Source organism: Oreochromis aureus, linkage group 22 (assembly GCF_013358895.1).
Source record: "Oreochromis aureus strain Israel breed Guangdong linkage group 22, ZZ_aureus, whole genome shotgun sequence".
Classification (NCBI taxonomy): Eukaryota; Metazoa; Chordata; class Actinopteri; order Cichliformes; family Cichlidae; genus Oreochromis; species Oreochromis aureus.
In genome coordinates this window covers 30,025,384-30,047,882 of record NC_052962.1, presented here as the reverse complement: position 1 = coordinate 30,047,882, position 22,499 = coordinate 30,025,384, and the positions used below count along the sequence as shown (strand labels likewise).

At 39.2% G+C, this 22,499-nt stretch overlaps 2 protein-coding genes across 6 annotated transcripts in view; both read left to right on the top strand.

Moving 5' to 3' along the window:
• The window catches only part of LOC116312167 (CD209 antigen-like protein E), a 29,064-nt gene extending 27,663 nt beyond the window's left edge, over positions 1-1,401 (top strand). For both annotated transcript variants that reach the window (XM_039606170.1, XM_039606169.1), the window contains 5 exons: positions 138-215; positions 387-452; positions 561-712; positions 828-952; positions 1,036-1,401. In XM_039606170.1, coding sequence (XP_039462104.1) covers positions 138-215; positions 387-452; positions 561-712; positions 828-952; positions 1,036-1,228 — 614 coding nt within the window. In that variant the 3' untranslated portion in view covers positions 1,229-1,401. The remainder of the gene's footprint in view (positions 1-137; positions 216-386; positions 453-560; positions 713-827; positions 953-1,035) is intronic.
• Positions 1-22,499, top strand: part of LOC116312158 (CD209 antigen-like protein E) — a 32,314-nt gene that overhangs the window by 1,195 nt on the left and 8,620 nt on the right. The window contains exons 1-7 of one of the 4 annotated variants that reach the window (XM_039606162.1): positions 11,598-12,054; positions 14,752-14,826; positions 15,345-15,455; positions 15,787-15,864; positions 16,036-16,101; positions 16,210-16,361; positions 16,476-16,600. In XM_039606162.1, the coding sequence (XP_039462096.1) occupies positions 14,796-14,826; positions 15,345-15,455; positions 15,787-15,864; positions 16,036-16,101; positions 16,210-16,361; positions 16,476-16,600 (563 nt within the window). In that variant the 5' untranslated portion in view covers positions 11,598-12,054; positions 14,752-14,795. Of the gene's footprint in view, positions 1-11,597; positions 12,055-14,560; positions 14,621-14,751; positions 14,827-15,344; positions 15,456-15,786; positions 15,865-16,035; positions 16,102-16,209; positions 16,362-16,475; positions 16,601-22,499 lie in introns of those variants that run through there. The other 3 variants (XM_039606163.1, XM_039606164.1, XM_039606161.1) reach the window with 3 other exon arrangements.

Genomic DNA, 22,499 nt, shown 5'->3' with positions numbered 1-22,499 from the left:
GTTTGTTTCTCTCATTTTTAAGTCAGCAGTTGAAAACATGAGAACTAAAGAAACACTGAAAACACAAAGCTACAAAAATCCTTTCAGTGTAAACAAACCTCACTGACTGACTGGTTTGTTTGTTCTTTTTTAATCAGCGTGTGACAAAATTAGAGCTAACAAAGAGCTCGAAAACCTGAAACATCACAAAATGAAGTGTAAAAGTAATCTGACAGGTAAGCATATACAGCTGATTGTTTCTAACCTTCAGTCTAAATCAAACTCATGACACACAGCTGAGTCGGTCTTTTTTATTCCATGTAAATGATTATTTGTTTTTTAATTCAAGCTTTAGATAAAAATAGATGATGAATGACTGATGACTGTTTTATTCTTTATTCTAACAGAGACTCTCTCTAAGATAAAATCATGCAGCACGGTGCAGCCGACCTGTCCAGGACCTAAAGTAATAAGTAAGTTATAGATTTTGTCTCTGAGACACAAACTTCAAGCTGAGTTCACACAAACATGAACAGTGATTCTTCCACCTGACTGAAGTTGTTGCTGTAATCTCTTCAAAGATGATCCTTGTTATAAATGTGAAGGAGGCTGGGAGCAACATGGAGGAAAGTGCTATTACTTCTCCAACAATAAATCATCCTGGAACGAGAGCAGAGATCAATGTAGAGCTAAAGGAGGAGACCTGGTTAAGATAGAGAGCAGAGAGGAGCAGGTATGAAACACTGCTGCAGGTTCATGTTCTCATATGTTTTATCACATCTTTATGTTTCATCTTCTCAGCACAGAAAAGTCTAACAAGGTGATTTTCATCATATTTTCCTGATCAGACTTTCCTGGAGAGAAGACTGAGAGATGTAATGACTGAAGTTCAGGACAAGTTCTGGATCGGACTGACAGACTCAGCAGTAGAGGGCAGATGGGTGTGGGCGGACGGATCACCACTGAATGAAAGGTTTGATTGTTGTGAAAATATATTTTTGTCATTTCCAGAATTAACGTTACAGATTTTACTTCTTTTTGTTTTTCATCACTTAGTTTGGAGTTTTGGAGCAAAGGTGAGCCAGACAATTGGAAAAGTGAACATCCTGATGGAGAGGACTGTGTGAGGATGGGGGAAAAAGGCGGAGCTAAAGATCTGAAGTGTTGGTTTGATGCAGTTTGCTCAAAGCCTCACAGAAGTATTTGTGAGAAAGCAGGATTTGGAGGACAGTATGCATGTGTCTTTTGAAAGAAAGACCAGAATGAAGTTGTTCAAACAGAAATAAAGTGAACATAGAAAACATGATGTTTATTTTACTGTCTGATATTTTTTCTATTGATGTGATTAATATGTAGAAGAAATGTGGGACCTGTGAAATGTATTAAACTGTTCTCAATAATAAATCTAATTGTAACATCATACATCTACAGAAGAACCTATGAATTATTTATTATCACTTTTACAGGAAAAGGAAAGGAACGGAGAAAGAAAGACATTTTAAGTGTTAAAATGGAGTAAGCAATTAATGTCAGTGCGATAAAATCGATTAAAAAGAAAAAATGACCACTATGTCACATTTTAACACTAAGTCATCCAGTGCAAAAAAGAAGCCTGTGGTTCTCAGAGTTTGCAGTGTGAGAAGCTGTTTGTAAATGTTGATCAACATTTCCCAACTCTCACATCTGTTTCTCCTGTAGATGTTCATCAGGTGAAGCTCCTGACTCTTAAAATGCAAAATGAAAAAGAGGGTCAAAGATCACCTCTGACATTGTAAAACTGTTGGTCTCTGTGTTCTCCTGACAGCTGCTCACATTGGTATTTATCTTCTCTGAGCTTTTGCTTTTATTCAAATGTGTGTCTGAATTTGGGACTTGTATTGGTTTGTTTTGCTCTTTAAAATGTAAGGTGTTGCTGCTAACACAGTAGCTGCCAGCTCAGCTCACGTCACGACATCTACACTTCAAAATAATTTTTGCACCTCGTAAACTCAGTAATTTATGCTTCCAAAGACATGTGGTTGTTTAAAAGGCTGTTTTGGGATAATCTTCCATAGATGGGGTAGACATATCTGTCATAATCAGTGTTGGTCAAGTTACTTGAAAATCGTATTCAGTTCCTAATTACTGATTACTTCTCCAAGAAAGTAATCCCTTTACTTTACTGATTACTTATTTTCAAAAGTAATTAGTTAATTTATTATTTAGTTACTCTTTAAAAACATGATACACAACCTGAATACTTAATAAAGCAATAGACCTTTCTGCCCAATTCTATTCTTTAGCTTTAACTTTATGCATCAAGCAGAAATTAAATCATATGCAACATTCTCTGACTGGAAGAAATTTGTTTAACATTTAAACCTATTTTTTGCATATTCCTGCATCCATCCATCCATCCATTCGCTTCCGCTTATCCTTTCCAGGGTCGCGGGGGGCGCTGGAGCCTATCCCAGCTGTCATAGGGCGAGAGGCGGGGTACACCCTGGACAGGTCGCCAGTCTGTCGCAGGGCCAACACACAGGGACAGACAACCATTCACACTCACATTCACTCGCACATTCACACCTAGTGACAATTTCGATTATCCAATTAACCTATTAAATCATATGCAACATTCTCTGACTGGAAGAAATTTGTTTAACATTTAATCCTATTTTTGGCATATTCCAGCATATTAAATAAAATCGGTTTTTGCGTTTACACTCACTCTTTCAAATAGATGCAAGTAAAACACAGCAAAAAATAAATAAAATCAAAGATTCAGTGGCACTGAGTCCTGTAAATGGACTGGTTCTTATATAGCGCTTTTCTACTCTTCTGAGCACTCAAAGCTTGTAACATGTTACTTTTAACGTGTTACTGCCCATGTCTGGTCATCACTTTGTTGTTCTTTTTAATGCAGTTTTTATTTAATTCAGTGATAAAACAATAACAATTGCTCATAACAATAAGGTACCTTCTAGAACACAGGTGTTGAACTTCAGGCCTCGAGGGCCGGTGTCCTGCAGGTTTTAGACGTGTCCTTGATCCAACACAGCTGATTCAAATGGCTAAATTACCTCCTCAACATGTCTTGAAGTTCTCCAGATGCCAGCTAATGAACTTATCATTTGATTCAGGTGTGTTGACCCAGGGTGAGATCTAAAACCTGCAGGACACCGGCCCTCGAGGCCTGGAGTTCGACGCCCCTGTTCTAGAAGTTTCTCCAAAGAAGTCCAGTTTTTCTGACCAATTGATTTCTATATTTAACACATCACCAAGACCATCAAAAGGGAAATAAAAAAACACTAATACATAGACATATTTACGCATTTCTAAGAGCTGTTATCATCTGTCATCAGTTATGAACCCTTGTTCTTGTTCAAGCTGTCTTCAGGTGGACCTGTGATCATTTTCAAGTTTTATTTTGAAATTATTACAGCCAGAAATCACAAGAACTTCCATATTCCGTGCTGCATCAGCACATATGCCTCTGAGTAACAAACATAAAATATGGCTGTTTGCATTTTGAACAGATGAATGTGTAAATAAACATCTGGCAGAAGTGACAGAACAAAACACACTCCCGTTAGTTCATCTCATCATTGACCTGTTTTATTTTTTAAGACCAGATATCCTTGTAGAGCAAAATTTAGCATTGTGGTCTAGACCAGCGGTCCCCAACCCCCGGGCCTCGGACCGGGGATTGGGGACCGCTGGTCTAGACAACCCAAAATATGATGTTCACATATGTGGATGCCAGGTCCTAGGAAATTAAAAAAAATTCTTAATTTACAAAATCTTTGTTTCTCTCATTTTTTTCAATTAGCTTTTGAAAACATGTTCAGCTGTTAGCTGATCTTACTCAGCTTATACAAATCTTAATAAATCCTTTTGTAACCTTAAAGCCATCTAGAAGATTACAAAGCATTTTGGTAACTGAATCAGTGAGTACATCATATAACTACTACAGAAGAACCTATGAATTATTTATTATCACTTTTAAAGGAAAAAAAAAGGAATGAAGGAAGAAAGACAAGCGATTGAGAAAAACTGTGAATCAAAAGACCAATGCAGGAGGAGCACAGTCACATCAGACAATTACAGCCTGACAACAGGGGGACAGTATTTCCATGTCTGTTTTATTCTGTCTAAGAACAGTATTTAATTCAAATTAAGTTTTTCTGAATTGATAAAACACATTTCCTAAAATCTCATCTCTTTGTCTCAAAACACTAAACACAACCTCTAAAATCCAAGTTACACACACAAAACCTTCGACTTGTATTGCAAAACCAAACATTTGACCCCAAACTATTTTAACTTTTCTCAAAATCAAGCACTACTGTCAAAAACCACACAAAACCAGCCAATGTGCAAACTCAACTTAGCAACCATTACACACTACAGAAATAAATACAAAACCCTGTGAGATAGCAGGAAAATAATATTTATCTATTCATTCATTTATACTTGTATTCACATTTTAACAAAAAAGAACTGCAAGAAAAACAATATAGATATCTAGATAGCCAGCTAGCTAGCTAGATACTAGACAGCATATATTTGTATATATAGAAATTATATATTTTTACAGCTTAATCAGATAATTTATTCTGCCTCAGCATCACGCTTCTGTGCTGGGTCAGGCCACAGGACTTCATCCACATTACATGCTATGGTCTCCCTTGCAGTGCAACGAGGAAAGAATCCTTTAGCATGCCAAATCCAGTCCTGGCAAGTTTCCAGTCCTATCTCTATGCTGAGAAAAACTCCTCAATAGGGTTCAAAAGGAAAAGTATGGGAAGAGTATGGTGGAAGAAACACATTGATAAAATGCTGCTCATTGTGAAACCAATTGCATATTCCTGGACCTCGGAGAAAGCTCACATTGTCCCAAATTATATGGGATGCTCTGCATTTTTCCTGAGTACAAAAACAAAATGAGAAACAACAATTGTGCTCCTTTGAGCAACGTGGCTCATTTGAAGTGCTGCTAACAGTTGCAGGAAAGCGTATGACTGTAACAAAGAACGATTAAAGATATCAGGCCCTTGTAGAGCAAAATTTAGCATTGTGGTCTAGAGAACCCAAAATATGATGTTCACATATGTGGATGCCAGGTCCTAGGAAGTTAAAAAAATCTTAATTTACAAAATCGTTGTTTCTCTCATTTTTTTTCAATTAGCTTTTAGCTTCAATTAGCTTTTGAAAACATGTTCAGCTGTAAGCTGATCTTACTCAGCTTATACAAATCTTACAGTTTTTCTCAAATGCTAAAACACAAAAACCAATCCTCTAAACCAAATGACCAGTTGTCTAAACACATTTACTAAATCTAGCCATCATTTACCAATATCATAAACACATGTGACATGAAGACACAATTCACAGAACACAATCTTCGGTTGTCACAAATCTAACCACATCTTTCCTTGCTAAGACACAAGTTGCAAAAGAACTCTGCTCATATTCTCAAATGAAAGCTCATGTGATGCAACATGCTTGCCACAGTCAGCGATATTTGAACACAATGAACACACCTTGCGTCATTCATTACACACAACGACTCAAAATTGAAGACACTTGTTGCTAATGCTGTGACCACATGTATAAAAGCAAGTTCAGAGTGCAGATTCCAAACAAACATAATGGATGAAGGCAGAGTCAGGGGAAGAGGAATTCGATGCAGAGGAGGGAGAAGAGCTGGCCCTGGAAGAAGAGGAGCAGGCCAACGAGGAAGAGGAGTTCAAATCAGTTGTGACTGTATTGTAACACAGTCACAACTGTTGACAACATTGACAACACATGTTTCTTTCTTTAGAGTTGAAAGAATGCCACATAGAGGTGGGAGGGTTGCCATATTTACAGCCGCACAAGAAACCCTCATTGTGGATATGATTCGTGGGAACAACCTCATCAGACTCCGAGAGATCAGAGACAAAGTCATTGCCGATAATGTCAACTTTGAGAGCATTGACAATGTCAGCTTGGCCACAATAGACCGAGTTCTCCGGCGCCAAAAGACGCGGATGAAACAGGTCTATAGGGTTCCCTTTGATCGCAACTCTGCGCGACACAAAGACCTACGTTACGAGTATGTGCAAGTAAGTATACATCCATGTTCACAGTACAGTTAGTGGACATACTGTGTTGCTCAGTGGCCTACATTACTTCTGGACAATACTGTGCTACCTGATTGACTGTTGTTCTGAACACCTGTGCACTTTCACATTTTCACAGAGGATGTTACAGTTGGACGCGATGGCCAGACCTCATGAGTACCTCTTCCTGGATGAGGCTTCAACCTGCAGAAACGAAGGCAAAGAGGCCGTAACATCATTGGCCAAAGAGCCATCACTGAGGTCCCTGGCCAACGGGGGGGTAATATCACCCTTTGTGCGGCCATGGGTTCGGAGGGGCTTGTCCACCGGCATGCTGTCCTTGGGTCTTACAACACCCAACGTCTCCTCACCTTCCTAGAGGAGCTAAAAGACATCCTCCTGGACCGCCAACAACACCATCCTGGGCCCCTCTGTCTGCCACCCTACTCCCACTAATGACCGCCCCTTTTCATGAGTGTGGACGCTTCCTCTCTTTGCTCTTCAAATGCTTTGCTTCTTTTATTGATTTTTATTGATTTTTATGCTGATTTTTTCCTTTTTTTCTATATGAGCTTACCTGTGAGAGCTTCTGGACACTTATAGATCATTAGGACTAAAGTGTTCTTAACAGAAACAGCAACATTTTTAGTTACCTTATCCTCAGCGCTCCGTGTGTCTGTGGCCTAGACACAGCTGAAGCCTGATTACAGCGTCTGGGCACCGAACAGCCTCAATAGCCTGGAAAGGTGCTAACCGCTAGGCTAACTAGCAACAAGATGCCTTCCCTCTCCACAGATGACTACCACAGCCTCCTGCAGAAGATTGCAGTACTGGAGACAAAAATTCATCGCTTAGAAGTAAACGTGGAGGTAAATGGACTGTGTGGAAATGAAACAACCTTGCCTTTGATTCAAAACAATGGCGATGAGCAAGCTAGTACACAGCTAAGGAGCACAGATAACATGACCAAGAAAGTAGACTCTGTGCATCATTATTATAAATCCTCAAGCGATAATCCCCCCTTGGACTGTCTTGGTGCAAAACCAAGACATAAATCATGTCTCTTGGAAGGGGGAGGACGTATCACAGGCAGAGCACAGCGAGCTGAAATCTCTGAAACCGACTGGCCTTCACTTCCTACGGGACAGAGAAGCTCTTCTACCCCTGTATACGGGAGGAAACAGGACTGGACAACCGTGAATAGGAAGGTTAACAACAAACCTCCAAAACAACTGAATGTGAAACTGCAGAACAGATTTGCTCCACTATCAAAGGACCCTGCATCTATATCAGACAACCATCCACCTAAAAGTAGCGAAGTAAGGTCTGAAAATCTCTTGAAAAGTAAAAGGCCACAGGGAAAGCTAAAGGCTAAGCCTGAAACTCTGATTGTGGGTGACTCTGCCGTAAAGGATGTACAAAGGATGTGCGGTAAGAACACTAAAGTCCTCTGCTTTCCTAAGGATATGGTCAACAACCTGAAGGAGAGAATTCTTCAGATTGCAGATGAATATCCAACTGTGACAAACATTGTTCTGCATACAGGGTCAAACGATGTGTCCAAACAACAGTCGGAGGTTCTGAAACGGGACTTTACTGGATTATTAAATACTGTAAACTCTCTGAATGCAGCTGTATTCATCAGTGGACCTGTACCGCCCGTCAGAGGAGGAGACGAGAGATTCAGCAGATTGTTTGCACTGAATAAATGGCTTATATCAGCATGTACTGACCACTCAGTGCATTTTATCAACAACTTTAATATTTTTTGGGAACGCAGGCATCTGTTTAAAGCAAATGGATTTAATTTTAACAAGTCTGGGGTGAAACTGTTCACCTCCAACTTGTTTTATTCCATACGTCATCCATCTGTGCTTGGTGCCAAGGCTGAGATAAACGAGGAGTTATCTCATAAAGAGGAACAAACAGTACTCCAAGAACAGACAAAGCCCAGCAGAAACCTTGAGGAGGAGCTCCATCTGCCCCCACCCGGGAAGAGCCTCAGAAAGGAGAGACATCTGAGGCAAGAAGAGGGGTCCCTACTCGCCTCCAACTCTCTCAACAACACCAACGACCAGGACCAGGGACCACGACCTTCCCCAGTCCCCGGAACCCCTGACAGGCCATCACCCTCCTCCCCTCCCTTTCTCCCTCATCCCCACACCTGAAATTCACTGAGGAGATGATGGAGCGGGTCAATGCTGGGCTCAGATCTACCCCGGCCCAATCCTTTTTGTCCCCATAAACCCCCACTAGAGCAGCCAAAGGTTCGCCATCGAGCCCCGCCCTCAACAGAGCAATCGAAGTTACATTGCGCAGCCTCTCCCCCCTTAGTTCCTCCTTACCACCTTCATGCTCTGTCTCCGCAGTCTGATGTGTGATGTGTGGAGGGTCCAGGCTGTGAGGATTATGGCAGTGGTGACTTTTCCCAGGAGAAGCTGGGACCCTGTTTATTAGAAGGTTTTAAAATTTCTGTACTTTTAGGTGACAGAAGGAGACATGTGGCCTGGTCAAAACACAGAGAGCTGCACTCTAAAAGATCTTTAAATATAGTAAATATACCTTGTGTGCCACAGACTGCTCCCAAACACGAGGGGGCAAGTAATACCTCTAAAACACTTAAGTTGGCTTTATTAAACGTTAGATCTTTAGCTGGGAAAACATTTTTAATTAATGATTTAATCACTGAGCACAGCCTTGATTTTATGTTTTTAACTGAAACTTGGTTGGACCAAAGTAACAGTGGAGCTGTTCTCATCGAGTCGACCCCTCCTAACTACAGTTTTATCAGTGAGGCCAGGGTGAGCAGGAGAGGAGGAGGGGTTGCTGTCTTGTTTAATGAATCATTTCAATGTAAGCAGCTATCTCCTGGAAGTTTTCAGTCTTTTGAATATGTGGCTTTACAGCTGAAGGCCCCATCCAGAGTTGTGTTTCTTAATGTTTACAGGCCTCCCAAATACTGCACAGACTTTTTAATGACCTCAGTGAACTGCTGTCTGTGATCTGTGTTGATTTCGACTGTGTAATTATTGTTGGGGATTTTAACATCCATGTGGACAACCCTCAGGACAAAGGGACTAAAGACCTGAGTAACACTCTGGGCAACTTTGGGCTGACTCAGCATGTAACAGAGGCCACACATAATAGAGGACACACTCTTGACCTACTGATCTCCAAGGGCCTGAGCATTTCAAAGGTTACAGTGTCTGATGTGGGCCTGTCTGATCATTACTGTGTTTTCTTTGAAAGTAAAATTTTAGCCCACACAAATACGTCAACAGCAGTGATCACAAAACGGTGTATAACTGAACACAGTAGTGAGATCTTTAACCAGGTCTTCCCATTAACACCTGACCTGTCCAGAGGTTCAGTCAATGAGCTCGTCACCAGCTTCAATGCTAAAATGTTAAATGTAATGGACACTATTGCTCCCATTAAGGTGAAGGTCATCTCTGGAAGGAAAAAGTCTCCATGGAGAAACTCCACACTGGTGAAAAATGAAAAAAGAGAGTGTAGGAAAGCTGAGCGTAGATGGAGAAAAACAAACCTCCAGGTTCATTATGACATCTATAAAGAGAAACTTCACAATTATAATTTACAACTGAGGAGTGCAAGGAAGTCCACTTCTCTGACATCATCACCAAAAACAGTCATAATGCTCGGGTCTTATTTTCTACAGTTGACAGGCTAACAAACCCTCCTGTGTTAGTGGCAGCTGAACTTCATTCGACCATGGCCTGCAATGACTTTGCCAAATTCTTCACAGAAAAAATCCAAAAGATTAGACAAGCAATTGGTACATCAACAGCAGATCCAGGATATGTACTGTGTCCACCGAAAAACTGCTTAAACACCATCAAACAGTTTCACCCTATTAACAGCAAAGACCTGGAGGACATCTTAGGTCAACTGAACTCCTCCTCTTGCTGTTTAGATGTCCTGCCAACAAGTTTTTTTCAAAAGGTCTCAAAGACCTTGGAGTCAGACCTGTTACAGATCGTAAACTTTTCTTTAATGTCAGGTGTGTTTCCAGAATCACTAAAAACTGCTGTAATTAAACCTATACTGAAAAAGGACAATCTTGACAAGACACAAATGAATAACTACAGGCCGATCTCAAATCTCCCATTTTTAAGTAAGATCATTGAAAAAGCAGTTTCTCAACAGCTCAATTACTTCTTAACACAGAATAACTGCTATGATGCCTTCCAGTCAGGTTTTAGACAGAACCACAGCACTGAAACCGCTCTGACCAAAGTGTTTAATGACATATGTCTGAATACAGACAGTGGAAATATGTCAGTCTTAGTTTTACTGGATCTCAGTGCAGCATTTGATACAGTTGACCACAACATATTACTCAAACGACTGGAGAACTGGGCAGGTCTTTCAGGAACTGTACTAAACTGGTTCAAAACATACTTAGAAAACAGGAAATACTTTGTATCAATAGGTAACTTCACATCTGAGCAGACAAGTATCACATGTGGAGTTCCCCAAGGTTCCATCTTGGGACCCCTTCTGTTCAACATTTACATGCTCCCACTGGCACAGATTATAAAGAACAACAAAATAAACTATCATAGCTATGCAGATGACACACAAATATATATCGCAATGTCACCAGGAGACCGAGGCCCTGTACAGGCTCTTGGTAAATGCATTGAGGAAATTAATGACTGGCTGTGCCACAATTTTCTCCAGCTAAACAAAAACAAAACTGAGGTAATAGTCTTTGGTGCCAAAGAAAAACGATTACAGGTCACCAGAGAACTTCAATCTATACACCTAAAAACCACAAACCAGGCGAGAAATTTGGGTGTAGTGATGGATGCAGACCTAAACTTAGAAAAACACATTAAGACAATAACAAAGTCAGCTTACTATCACCTCAAGAATATTTCAAGGATAAAAGATCTGATGTCTCAACAGGACCTGGAAAAACTAGTCCATGCATTCATCTTTAGTAGGCTTGATTACTGTAACAGCATCTTTACAGGTCTACCTAAAAATCAGTCAGACAACTACAGCTCATTCAGAACTCTGCTGCTCGAGTCCTCACTAAGACCAAAAAGTGGACCACATCAGTCCAGCTCTGAGGTCTTTACACTGGCTGCCTGTCCGTCAGAGGATAGACTTTAAAGTTCTGATGCTGGTCTATAAAGCTCTGAATGGTTTAGGACCAAAATACATCATCAGTGACCTCCTGACCCAGTATGAACCTTCCAGATCTCTCAGGTCATCTGGATCCGGTCTTTTATCAGTCCCCAGAGTCAGAACCAGACACGGAGAAGCTGCATTCAGCTTTTATGCTCCTTATATCTGGAACAAACTCCCAGAAAGCCTCAGATCAGCTGAAGCACTCAGTTTATTTAAATCCAGGTTGAAGACTCACCTGTTCTCAGCTGCATTTGAATAAAACACCAAATCCACACTTTTAAGCTTAAATTTCAAAATTTACATTTTAACTACTGATTTTATCTACTGTCCTGATTTTATCTACTGTTTTGATTTTATCTACTGTTTTGATTTTATCTACTGATTTGATTTTATCTACTGTTTTGATTTTTGATTTTATATACTGTTTGTTTGTTTGTTTGCTTGCTCGTCTTAATCAATTTTAAATCATGTTTTTTATCTGTTGTTTTCAATGTTTCTGTGAAGCACCTTGAATCACCCTGTTGTTGAATTGTGCTATATAAATAAACTTGCCTTGCCTTGCCTTGCCTTGCCCCTTTCCTGAACCCTATAGAGGAGTTCTTCTCATCGTGGAGATGGAAGGTTTATGACAGACAACCATACACAAGAGAGAACCTCCTAAGGGCAATGGAGCTGGCCTGTGTTGACATCCCAGCGGAGGCCTTCCAAGGATGGATTCGCCATTCCGGGGCGTTTTTCCCGCGGTCCCTGGCGGGAGACAATATAGCCTGCGATGTGGATGAGGTGATGTGGCCCGATGCAGCTCAGCGACACGATGCTGCACAGTGATTTGGTGAGTGTGTGGTGTGAATAACGTAAATAAAAAAAACTTCACACCCTGATCATGTTTTCAAGAGTACTGTTGTGTGCAATAGATTCTGTTTTTGCATTGAGTTGTGTTACAGTAGTGTACGTACATGCAGGATTTTCTATAGATTTATACTCTTCATATGAAACTCATAAATCTAAATGCCTAATCCTCTGCAGAGATCTACGACGATCCGTTACTGTATAGTTTCTAAAAATATGCATTGGCAGTTATGAAACAAAGAACCTTCTCACAAATTGAGCATTGTGTTTTCAATTGTTTTGCTGTAGTGTGTAATGATGTGTATAGTGTTTACATTTTTGAAAGCTCCGAGCTGCTCTTTCGGTGTGAAAGTTTGAGTTTTGCAGTGGGAAGGTGTGGTTGTGTTTATGTAGCTTTAGAAAAGGGTGTTGTGTTTAGACATTGGGGAACATGGTGGGAACGTTTGTGAAATGTGTTTTAGCATTTGAGAAAAACTGTAACATCATAACTCAGTTAGTTTTCTTCATTTAAAATTGTTTGTGTGTGTAGCACTTGGCACCTTTTGTGATGGTAAAAAACTATGAGTTGGTTCATTACATTTTGAGTTAAATATATTTCTCTCCAACAAATTTAAATGCAAAGGAACTTTACATAAGTTTTTTTTAGGATTAGTAATAATACTTTATCATATTAAATAATAATAACAATAATAATAATAATAATAATACTTAAGTAATGTTCTTGGCAAAGTATTTGATAAAGTTAAAAAAATGACCACAGCTTTGTTCAAACAGATTCACAACCATGTAAGTTTCTCCGTTTTTGGGTTACCAGGTAACTAAAAGTAAATATGCACAGTGCCCTAAACCAACAAAGTTATTTACTAACAAAGTGTAGTAAATAATTGCACAACAAAGAATCCCTGTGTGCCCTGATTCCCCTTCTGTGTCTCCGTTCTCGTGATACTCGTGCTCACTGCCTTCTCGTTCCCGCACTCCTACTGGAAAATCCACAGAGGCAGCCGTTAGTGCACATCTAAATATCAACAGACTAACACTCACTGATTATGCTGAAAACACTGACGGGTAGTCACACAACAATCCAGCGTCGAGGAGAGCTCAGCCACACTGCTATGTACCTCTGTCGACAGTCCTGATCAGCTGCAGGTGTGTGTGATCATCCTCCTCAGGTGTGGCCAGCCTCCCAACGGGACACACCCACCAGTCCGAACGGTGCCTGTAAACCGAACCTCCAGAACGCGCACACAAACACCTATACACACAAACCTGAAAACCAGGGTCACAAGCCACAAACCAGTAAATATATAAACAAGTCCAAACTGCTCATCGACCCTGGGTCACTCAGACCGAGGTCCTTGACAATTTGTATCCCAGACATTCAGACCTGTAGATACTGTACCCTGATATGGATGACTAGGAAGTATTTCAAGATGTATTAATAAATAAAATTAATTGAATAAAATATGTTTTAGTAAATCCATTTCCAACTTTTCTTTTTTAGTTTGTTATACATTTATTATACTTATTTACTTAATAATTATATCTATAATTATCGCAGTCTAATCTGCTAAACACATCTGCAATTCTAGACCTCGACCACAGAGCAGAGGTGTCAGAAAAAATAGTCTTATTATTTTAAGTTCCAGCTGATCAGCATACCATTTCTGTTTATCCAATTTATTAATCAGCATTTGAACAAATGAGGGTCAAAGAAACATTTAAAAAACGGTCTCAAAGGTCTCAAAAATAAAGCTGTGAGTAAAAAACTGTAAAACTTGTCATGACTGACCCCTAAATGGTTGTTTTTACAGTATTCACATTTCTTTAGTGTTTTTGATCAACATTTTAATATAAGTTTGGGAATTTCTGGTACAGCACCACATTTATTAGAAAATACAACTAATTAAGCCATTAATAAATTAAACAGAGTATTTTTAAAAATTAAAAATTTCCTAAACTTAAAAAACTACAGTCACTTCTACCACGACCTGTGTGACTGAGAACCTACACAGACATGTCTCCTGAGGTCATTTCCTCAACTGTTTCTGTTCAGACATTTTTGGAGAGAAGATTGAGAAACATCATGAATGAAGATGACAAGTTCTGGATCAGACTGACAGACTCAGCAGTAGAGGGCAGATATTTGTGGTTGGATGGTTCAGGACTGTGCAAAAGGCTTGATTGTTGAGAAAAAATCAGGTTGTGCCAAATTTGTGAAACAACTATTTTAACAACACGCTAAAATTTCACCTCATCTCATGGGCAGTTCCTGATTTTGTTCTGCTTTAATAGTTTTTATTTTGATCTTCCTTTTAACTGCCTGCAAATGTGATGCAACTCATAAAACTGTTGTTGCATCTGTATGCAAGAGATCAGCACATTGTACCACAGTGACAGACATTTCAACAATAAATAAAGAAACCTTCCTTCAGTTGTAATAAAAGCCGTTATTCTGAAAGGAGGAGCCAGACTGTAGATGAAGCCTCCTCCCTCCTCTTTAGGAACAGGCCAACAGGGTTTTGTAAGCTGTAAAACAGAAGCCACAGTGAGTAAGGAAGCAATTAAATTAAGCATCAAAGTGTAGCTACATCTAGTTTCTGTTAAATGTATAAAGAATTGAATCTATGATAAATAATAAAGGAAACATAATTTCAACACTTTGTTGTGTTTTGTGATTCAGAGACTGTTGGATTAAGTCTGAAGTCAGGATCTTGAAGTTTCAGCATGATGAGCCGTCCGCAGAGCTTCATAGAAGGTAAGAACATTAATGTGGTGGTAAAACAACAGGAAGGTGACGGAGCTTCAGTCAGATCTGAGTGATCATCATCAGACTTTGAGTTAAAGTTAAGATGTTTGTGCTGGAACAGAACAACATTACATGTATACAACTTAAAATTATGTAGAGCCCACATTCATTGTTTAATCATATCAATTATTTTCTTCATTTATTGCATAAATCAGAAATGTAAAGGGTCAAAAGTAATTGATGAAGAAAGAGTTTTTAAAAGTTATGCAAAATGAACATTTGATGAGCAAACAAAACAGGAACTGACCAAAAGTATTTGTGACATGTTAACATGTTTTAACTCAAGTGTTTCCTGTGCAAAGCATCTTAATCAACTTTAATGTTCTTGTATTGACACTCAGCTACAGTTCAGTGTACTTTAATAGTACTAAAGTATTGTAACATGAGAAACTGTTTAAAACTGTTATAACTGATAAATACACACTTTTCTGAACTCTCACATTGTGTCTCCTCTAAATCTTCATCAGGTGAAGCTCCTGACTCTCAACATGCAAAATCAAAGAGAGGGTCAAAGGTCACCACAGAGAGAGTGGCACTGCTGGTTCTCTGTATCCTGCTGGCAGCTGCTCTCATCATGTGTGGTTTACTTCGTCTTACTTAACTTAAAGAAATCAATGATCTGATTTTCTGTAAATCAAATGAATAAAACATTTACAGTGAAGGTGTAAAACACTGCAGATTGCCCACATTGGCTCTGTTTTAATCATGTTGCAACAAATTAAAGATGTGTCCAACTTTTCAGTGTTTCTCTTGTTTTCTGAAAAATCTGTCTGTTTGTTTCTCTCATTTTTAAGTCAGCAGTTGAAAACATGAGAACTAAAGAAACACTGAAAACACAAATCTACAAAAATCCTTTCAGTGTAAACAAACCTCACTGACTGACTGGTTTGTTTGTTCTTTTTTAATCAGCGTTTGACAAAATTAGAACGAACAAACAGCTCGAAAACCTGAAACATCACAAAATGAAGTGTGAAAGTAATCTGACAGGTAAGCATATACAGCTGATTGTTTCTAACCTTCAGTCTAAATCAAACTCATGACACACAGCTGAGTCGGTCTTTTTTATTCCATGTAAATGATTATTTGTTTTTTAATTCAAGCTTGAGATAAAAACACATGATGAATGACTGACGACTGTTTTGTTCTTTATTCTAACAGAGACTCTCTCTAAGATAAAACCATGCAGCACGGTGCAGCCGACCTGTCCAGGACCTAAAGTAATAAGTAAGTTATAGATTTTGTCTCTGAGTCACAAACTTCAAGCTGAGTTCACACAAACATGAACAGTGATTCTTCCACCTGACTGAAGTCGTTGCTGTAATCTCTTCAAAGATGATCCTTGTTATATATGTGAAGAAGGCTGGGAGCTACATGGAGGAAAGTGCTATTACTTCTCCATCAGTCAATCATCCTGGAAACAGAGCAGAGATGAGTGTAGAGCTAAAGGAGGAGACCTGGTTAAGATAGAGAGCAGAGAGGAGCAGGTATGAAACACTGCTGCAGGTTCATGTTCTCATATGTTCATCACATCTTTATGTTTCATCTTCTCAGCACAGAAAAGTCTAACAAGGTGATTTTCATCATATTTTCCTGATCAGACTTTCCTGGAGAGAAGACTGAGAGATGTAATGACTGAAGCTGAGGACAAGTTCTGGATCGGACTGACAGACTCAGCAGTAGAGGGCAGATGGGTGTGGGTGGACGGATCACCACTGAATGAAAGGTTTGATTGTTGTGAAAATACTTTTTTCATTTCGAGAATTAAAGTTATGGTTTTTATTGAACTTTTTCTTTTTGTTTTTAATCACTTAGGCTGCAGTTTTGGAGTGGCAAAGAGCCAGACAATGTGTGAGCATGGGAGAAAAAGGTGGAGCTGATGATCTGAAGTGTTGGTTTGATGTACTTTGCTCAAAGCCTCACAGAAGTATTTGTGAGAAAGCAGCAGTAACTGGACAGTTTCAAAAAGTATGTGACTGAAATTCAGTCTATTAAACACCAGAGTGGAGTGATGCAGTAACGCCCGCCCCCCAAAAAAAAAAATAATTAACATATTAAAAAATGTAACATTTTGCATCTGATAATTTTTTTTCTTTTTTGATCTGATTAATATAAACATGAAATGTGGGAGCATTTCTAAAATTAATTTAAGTGTTTTCAAATGCTCTTTTGTTATTTACAAATATCCCAAAACATTTTAGACTCCCCTGAATGAATGAATACTTCACTCAACTACAGAAGAAACTATGAATTATTATTATCAGTTTTGCAGGAGAAAGGACGAAAGGAAGAAATGTTGTGTTAAAATGGAGCAATTAATAGATGTTAGTGTGAATAAAAGGAGTAACTAATCATTTCAGTGTTTGATATTTTATCTGGATACAACTGATTAGTCTGACACTTGGTAGAAGTGTTAATTACTAATAAACAGAGAAACACTTAAATTGACAGTTTATGGCCTTGTATTGCTCAAAGAAGCGAACAAACAAGCAAACAAACAAAAAGTACTGTGACAAACTTAAATTAGTAGCAGCATTTCTTGTCATAAATCATGACCTGTGTGGAGTTTAGCAGGAAATATTTGCTCTTCAGAGAACCGTCAACCATCATTCAAAAAAAGTGTGCATCTGGCTAATATTACAGCTCAGCTGAGGGGGACACCATCAATGTTTACATCCTGTCACACGATCAGCGGCATGACCTTCACCTCACATGTAGATATGTAGGCAATTCCACTACAGCACTACAGTCTAGAGGAACGGCATCTGTTGGTTTAATTTTCTGATTCTGCTGCTTTATACTGAACTGATGTTAATGTTACTGTGTCCACTTTCTGCACTTTGCTGAACTCTTACATCTGTATCTCCTCTAAATGTTAATTAGGTGAAACTCTCGATGCTCTTTAGTTAAAACTAGAGGGTCAGAGATGGTAAATAAGACCAGTGAGCCTTTTTCTGCTTGATAAGTGGATCACTGCTGGTTTTCCCACTCTGTAATAGGCCTCACCTGAGGTTATGTGAAATCCACAAAACATTTCACTGTCCTATTTTAATGAAACTCTCTCTAATTGATGTGTACCTTTAAGGCTAACACACACACACACACACACACACACACACACACACACACACACACACACACACACACACACACACACACTGTGTTAAATTAATTTTTTTAAAGTGTCTCTTCTGTTGGTTAACAACTTTTCTAGTTTCTTTAAGTTTATTTTTAACTAAACTTTTTGTTGTAAAAAATATTTGAGTGTTTCAACAGCACAGGTACAACTGCAACTTCAAAAAATCAATAATGTTTATCAAATGATATAATACAGTTATCGGTGTTTTCTTTTAAGCAAACTCTTCACAGTTGTTTTAAATATTAAATATTATGCGCACTAATAGTAATATTAGTGTGCTGACAACTTTTGACATCTGAAGTGAAAATGAAACAAATCAAAGACTTTATATATATATGTATATATATGTGTGCAAGAAAGATAAAAAGTCAGCTGTGTACCAGCCTGACTTCTGCACAACACAACTGATGGTCCCAAACCCATTAAGAAGCCATCTGAAAGAAGGCCAAGAGTTTACAGCGCTGTCAACAAAGTAAAGGGTGTCTACATTCAGAAATCTAAAGATATGTTTAGAGTTATTTATCATTTTTTCTTTGCTAACTAGTTGGCTGTTCTAGCTTGTTGTGTTGTTACCTATTGTTTGTTGTCCTGTTTTATATTGTTTTGTTTTAATTGTCTCATGCCTTTACTGACTGTGAAGCATTATGGTCAACATTGTTGTTTTAATATGTGCTATATAAATAAATTTTGATTTGATGATTTCATACATCTTGCTTCATATATCTTTAGTATGTATGTACTATGTAGAAAGTAGTAAAAATATCAAAAAAACAATAAGTGAGAAGGTGTGTCCAAACTTTTGACTGGTAGTGTATATCTATATGGTGAGTGGTTGATTTTAAGTCATTTAACATGTGTCTGTTAGTCCTACAAGTTCAACTGCTTGAGCTGAATAGTGAGATGGTGATGATTAGAGCAGCGCGATATCACCAAAAATATTTATCACGATATACATTTGAAAATTTGCGATAACGATATAACTGACGATATAATTGACACTAGACAAAATACTTTACAACTCCACAACTTTATTAGTGCAAAAAAAACCCCACATCCATGTATTTTCACTTAAACAAGCAGCTGTTTTTTATGTGCATTAAAGTTATATTGTCACGTCCGGTGTGGCAGACGTGTGGAGTTTGTAGAAAGGACCCAAAATGCAGCAGCTCTGGTGCAGGTGAGTATTTATTAACAGGAGTGGATACAAACCGCAATGGCAGGTGAACATGAAACTGGAAAACCTAAACTGGGCAGAGCTAACAAAACAAACCTGAACGAAGATGCAGGGAGGTACGGGGAAATACACAGAGAGACGGACGGAGAGATGCAGGAAGACCGAGGTGAACAACACAGATGGACCAGCAACGAGGACGAGGTAACACACACTATAAATACACATGCCAAGAATCAGGGGATGGGAAACAGGAGGGGAACACACCTGGAAGACATCACAGCTGACGAGGCAGGGGAAACGTAAACAGAACACACTGACATGAGACACAGACCTTCACAATAAAACAGGAACTTACACATGCAAGGACACAGACTAAGAAATGTGGACTTAACACAGGAATACATGGGCAGAACCGAATAAACACTAAACAGAGGAAGAACAGAACCAAAATCACAATAAGAGAAAACACAAAACGCTGGGTCAAAAGGACCCAGGATCATGACATATATAAAAATTTTACAGTGCAAATGCAAATTTCTTGCTGACAGTTTAAGCAAAAGGCATTTCCAGTGGAAATTGGCCGACATATCCTCAGCATAACCATGTATAATATCCACAAAACTTAAAAAAAGGTTATACACACACAATACGGTAATATTATGTTGAAGCACAGTACGTATCACTCCGCCAGGCTCCTGCCTACGATAGCCGGAATGCTCCGACAATCCATCAAGCAGTGCGGGTTCGTAGCTTAGCAAAGTCGTACTGAAACATCTGACAGATTTTTGAGCGCCGTGTGCCACATAAAATCGTTTTGAGGTCAGTAAACACAACCAGAATTCATCCATAAGGCACACGGGATTATAAGGGGCACTGTCGATTTTCAGAAAAATCAAAGGATTGATTTTAAGTGTGCCATATTTTCCAAAAAACACGTTAATAACGACGGCCCGCTAGCATGCGCTACCAAAAATAGTGCTTTGTTGTGTATCTGACGGATGAAAGCTAAACCAGTTCCACACCACTGAAGTTGCAGCATTTTTACAAACCAGTTCTGGTTCATCCGTTTCATTTAACATCCGCTTTCTCCCTTCTCATTCTCCGTCGCTGCCATGCTTTTTCCACCATGTGCGTATGAAAACAAAGGCACTGCACATGCGCGTTTTACCCATATTCTATCGCGATATTTCATTTTCTTATCGTTGCCCAACATTATACCGGTATTACCGTGAACGGTATTATATGGCCCTAGTGGATATAGTGAAGAAAGGGGACACCAATGAATAATTCCACACAGAGACTTTCCAAAACTTTGACAGATGTTCAGATGAATGTCTGTGAAGAGACGTCTGCGTGTTCAGAGCGTGGGTCAGCTTTGATTCAGGGCTCAGAGTCTCATACTGAGTGTTCTGAGACTTGTTTTGTAGATCATTAGACGTATTAATGTACTGCATAAGAACAAAAGTACAGAAAAGGAGAGAAACACACCAAAGAAAACGAGAAGTAACAATTATAACTTATTGTGCAGTTCTCTCTCATTTCAACATGTACAGCTTATGCAAACATTAGGTCAGACCAGAAAGTAACACATTTCTCTTTCAGTTCACCAGTGCTGACTTTCTCAACAGAATAACCGATGCATTATTCTGAAATGTACCAGAATAAACTCCATTACTCTGATGCATTTCCAGTTTACTTTGAACCTCAGTGACCTTCACTGAGGTTCAAGTTATACTCAAGTTATATTCAAGTTATACAGCAAAACCACAGGAGTTGTGTGTAACCGCAAACCCCTGTGGTTTTGGCGTTGTACATAGGTGACACGCCACCAAAGTTCACTGCAGAAGTCTCAATCAGGCATTGCAGCTTTCAGCAGACTAGCATTCTGGATATAGCTAACTGACAAACCCATGTGTACATGGCTGATTACTAAATTACTACATAATCCACATTAAAGAAGTTACTTCAGTAAACTGTCATTTATAGTTACAGAAATACAAAAGGTAAAATTAACAGCACATTAATAGGAACATCACAAAGTGCTTCACAAAAAAATGATAAAACATTAAAATAAAACGTTACCACTAAGGATGGGTACCGGTGTCCGGTGCTTCTGACATAAACGGTAGTAACCAGACCGAAAAGCAGCGCACATTTCGGTGCTTTATTTCGGTGCTTTTTTTTTCCTGAGCCAATTCTAGCCAATCATTTTACGTTTCCGAGGATAGTAGGCGGGCCCAGGTACGTATGTTCTTTTAGAGCAGAGCTACAGATTAAAAATGCCCAAGGTGAAGCGGTCAAAAGTCTGGCTGTACTTCACAGCAAAAGATGCAAACTCAGCAGCCTGCAACAAGTGCTTTAAGCTGATACTGTGATACTGTCAAAGGAGGTAACACCTCAAATCTGATGAAACACCTGGCGATGCATAGCGTTTTTTTTAAAGCCGAGAAATGCGCCATGTTTGATAGCTTGCTGCGAGACCTCACACCGTGCACATCTACTGCGGGTGTGGTGCCTGTTATCGGACCCGGAGTTAGCAACATCCCCCAAAAACCCGAAGAGTAGAGTCCTGGCCCCTAGCCCTGCCAGCGTAGCAGAAATGATGACGGATGATGATGGCAGCAGCAGCTGTTCTCCTCTGCGTGAGTAGCTTCATGTTGTTCGTGTGTAATTAACGTTGAGTACGCTAACCACATTATTACATTAATGCATGTAAGGTGAACTAGCAAACACCGTCGTAGTTACATGCGGCTGTCTTCTTGTTTGATGGCAGATACTCCCTTCACCCTGGCCAAAAAGGCTAAAATGACCAAAGAAAAAGTGGAAAACAGTTAAACATGAGAGGTTTTGGGACAAAGTTTGTGTTTTTTCCATTGTTTAAGCACTGCTTCCAGCCCAGAGTGAGACCATATATGCCCTATAGCTGCAGAAAAGGCTAACATTGTTATTTTTTTATTAAAAAACAGCTAAACATGAGAGGTTTTTGGACAAAGTTTGTGTTCTCCATTCTTTAAGCACCGGTTTGAGCACCGTTTAAGCACCGGCACCGTTTCAAAAGTACCGGTTTGGCACCGGTATCGGATAAAACCTAAACGATACCCATCCCCAGTTACCACTATGAATATAATTTGTTCTACTGATATTCTGTTGCTAAACCAAGCCCTGTGTGGACACTTATTGGAGCAGATATACTGAATATGGATGCCTTATTACACATTCAGCAGACGCGGAGTTACATTATGAATGACGTGGCCACTCAGTGAATGCAAACATTAAAATCCACTCTTTTGTTAGCTTCTTCCTATGATTAAA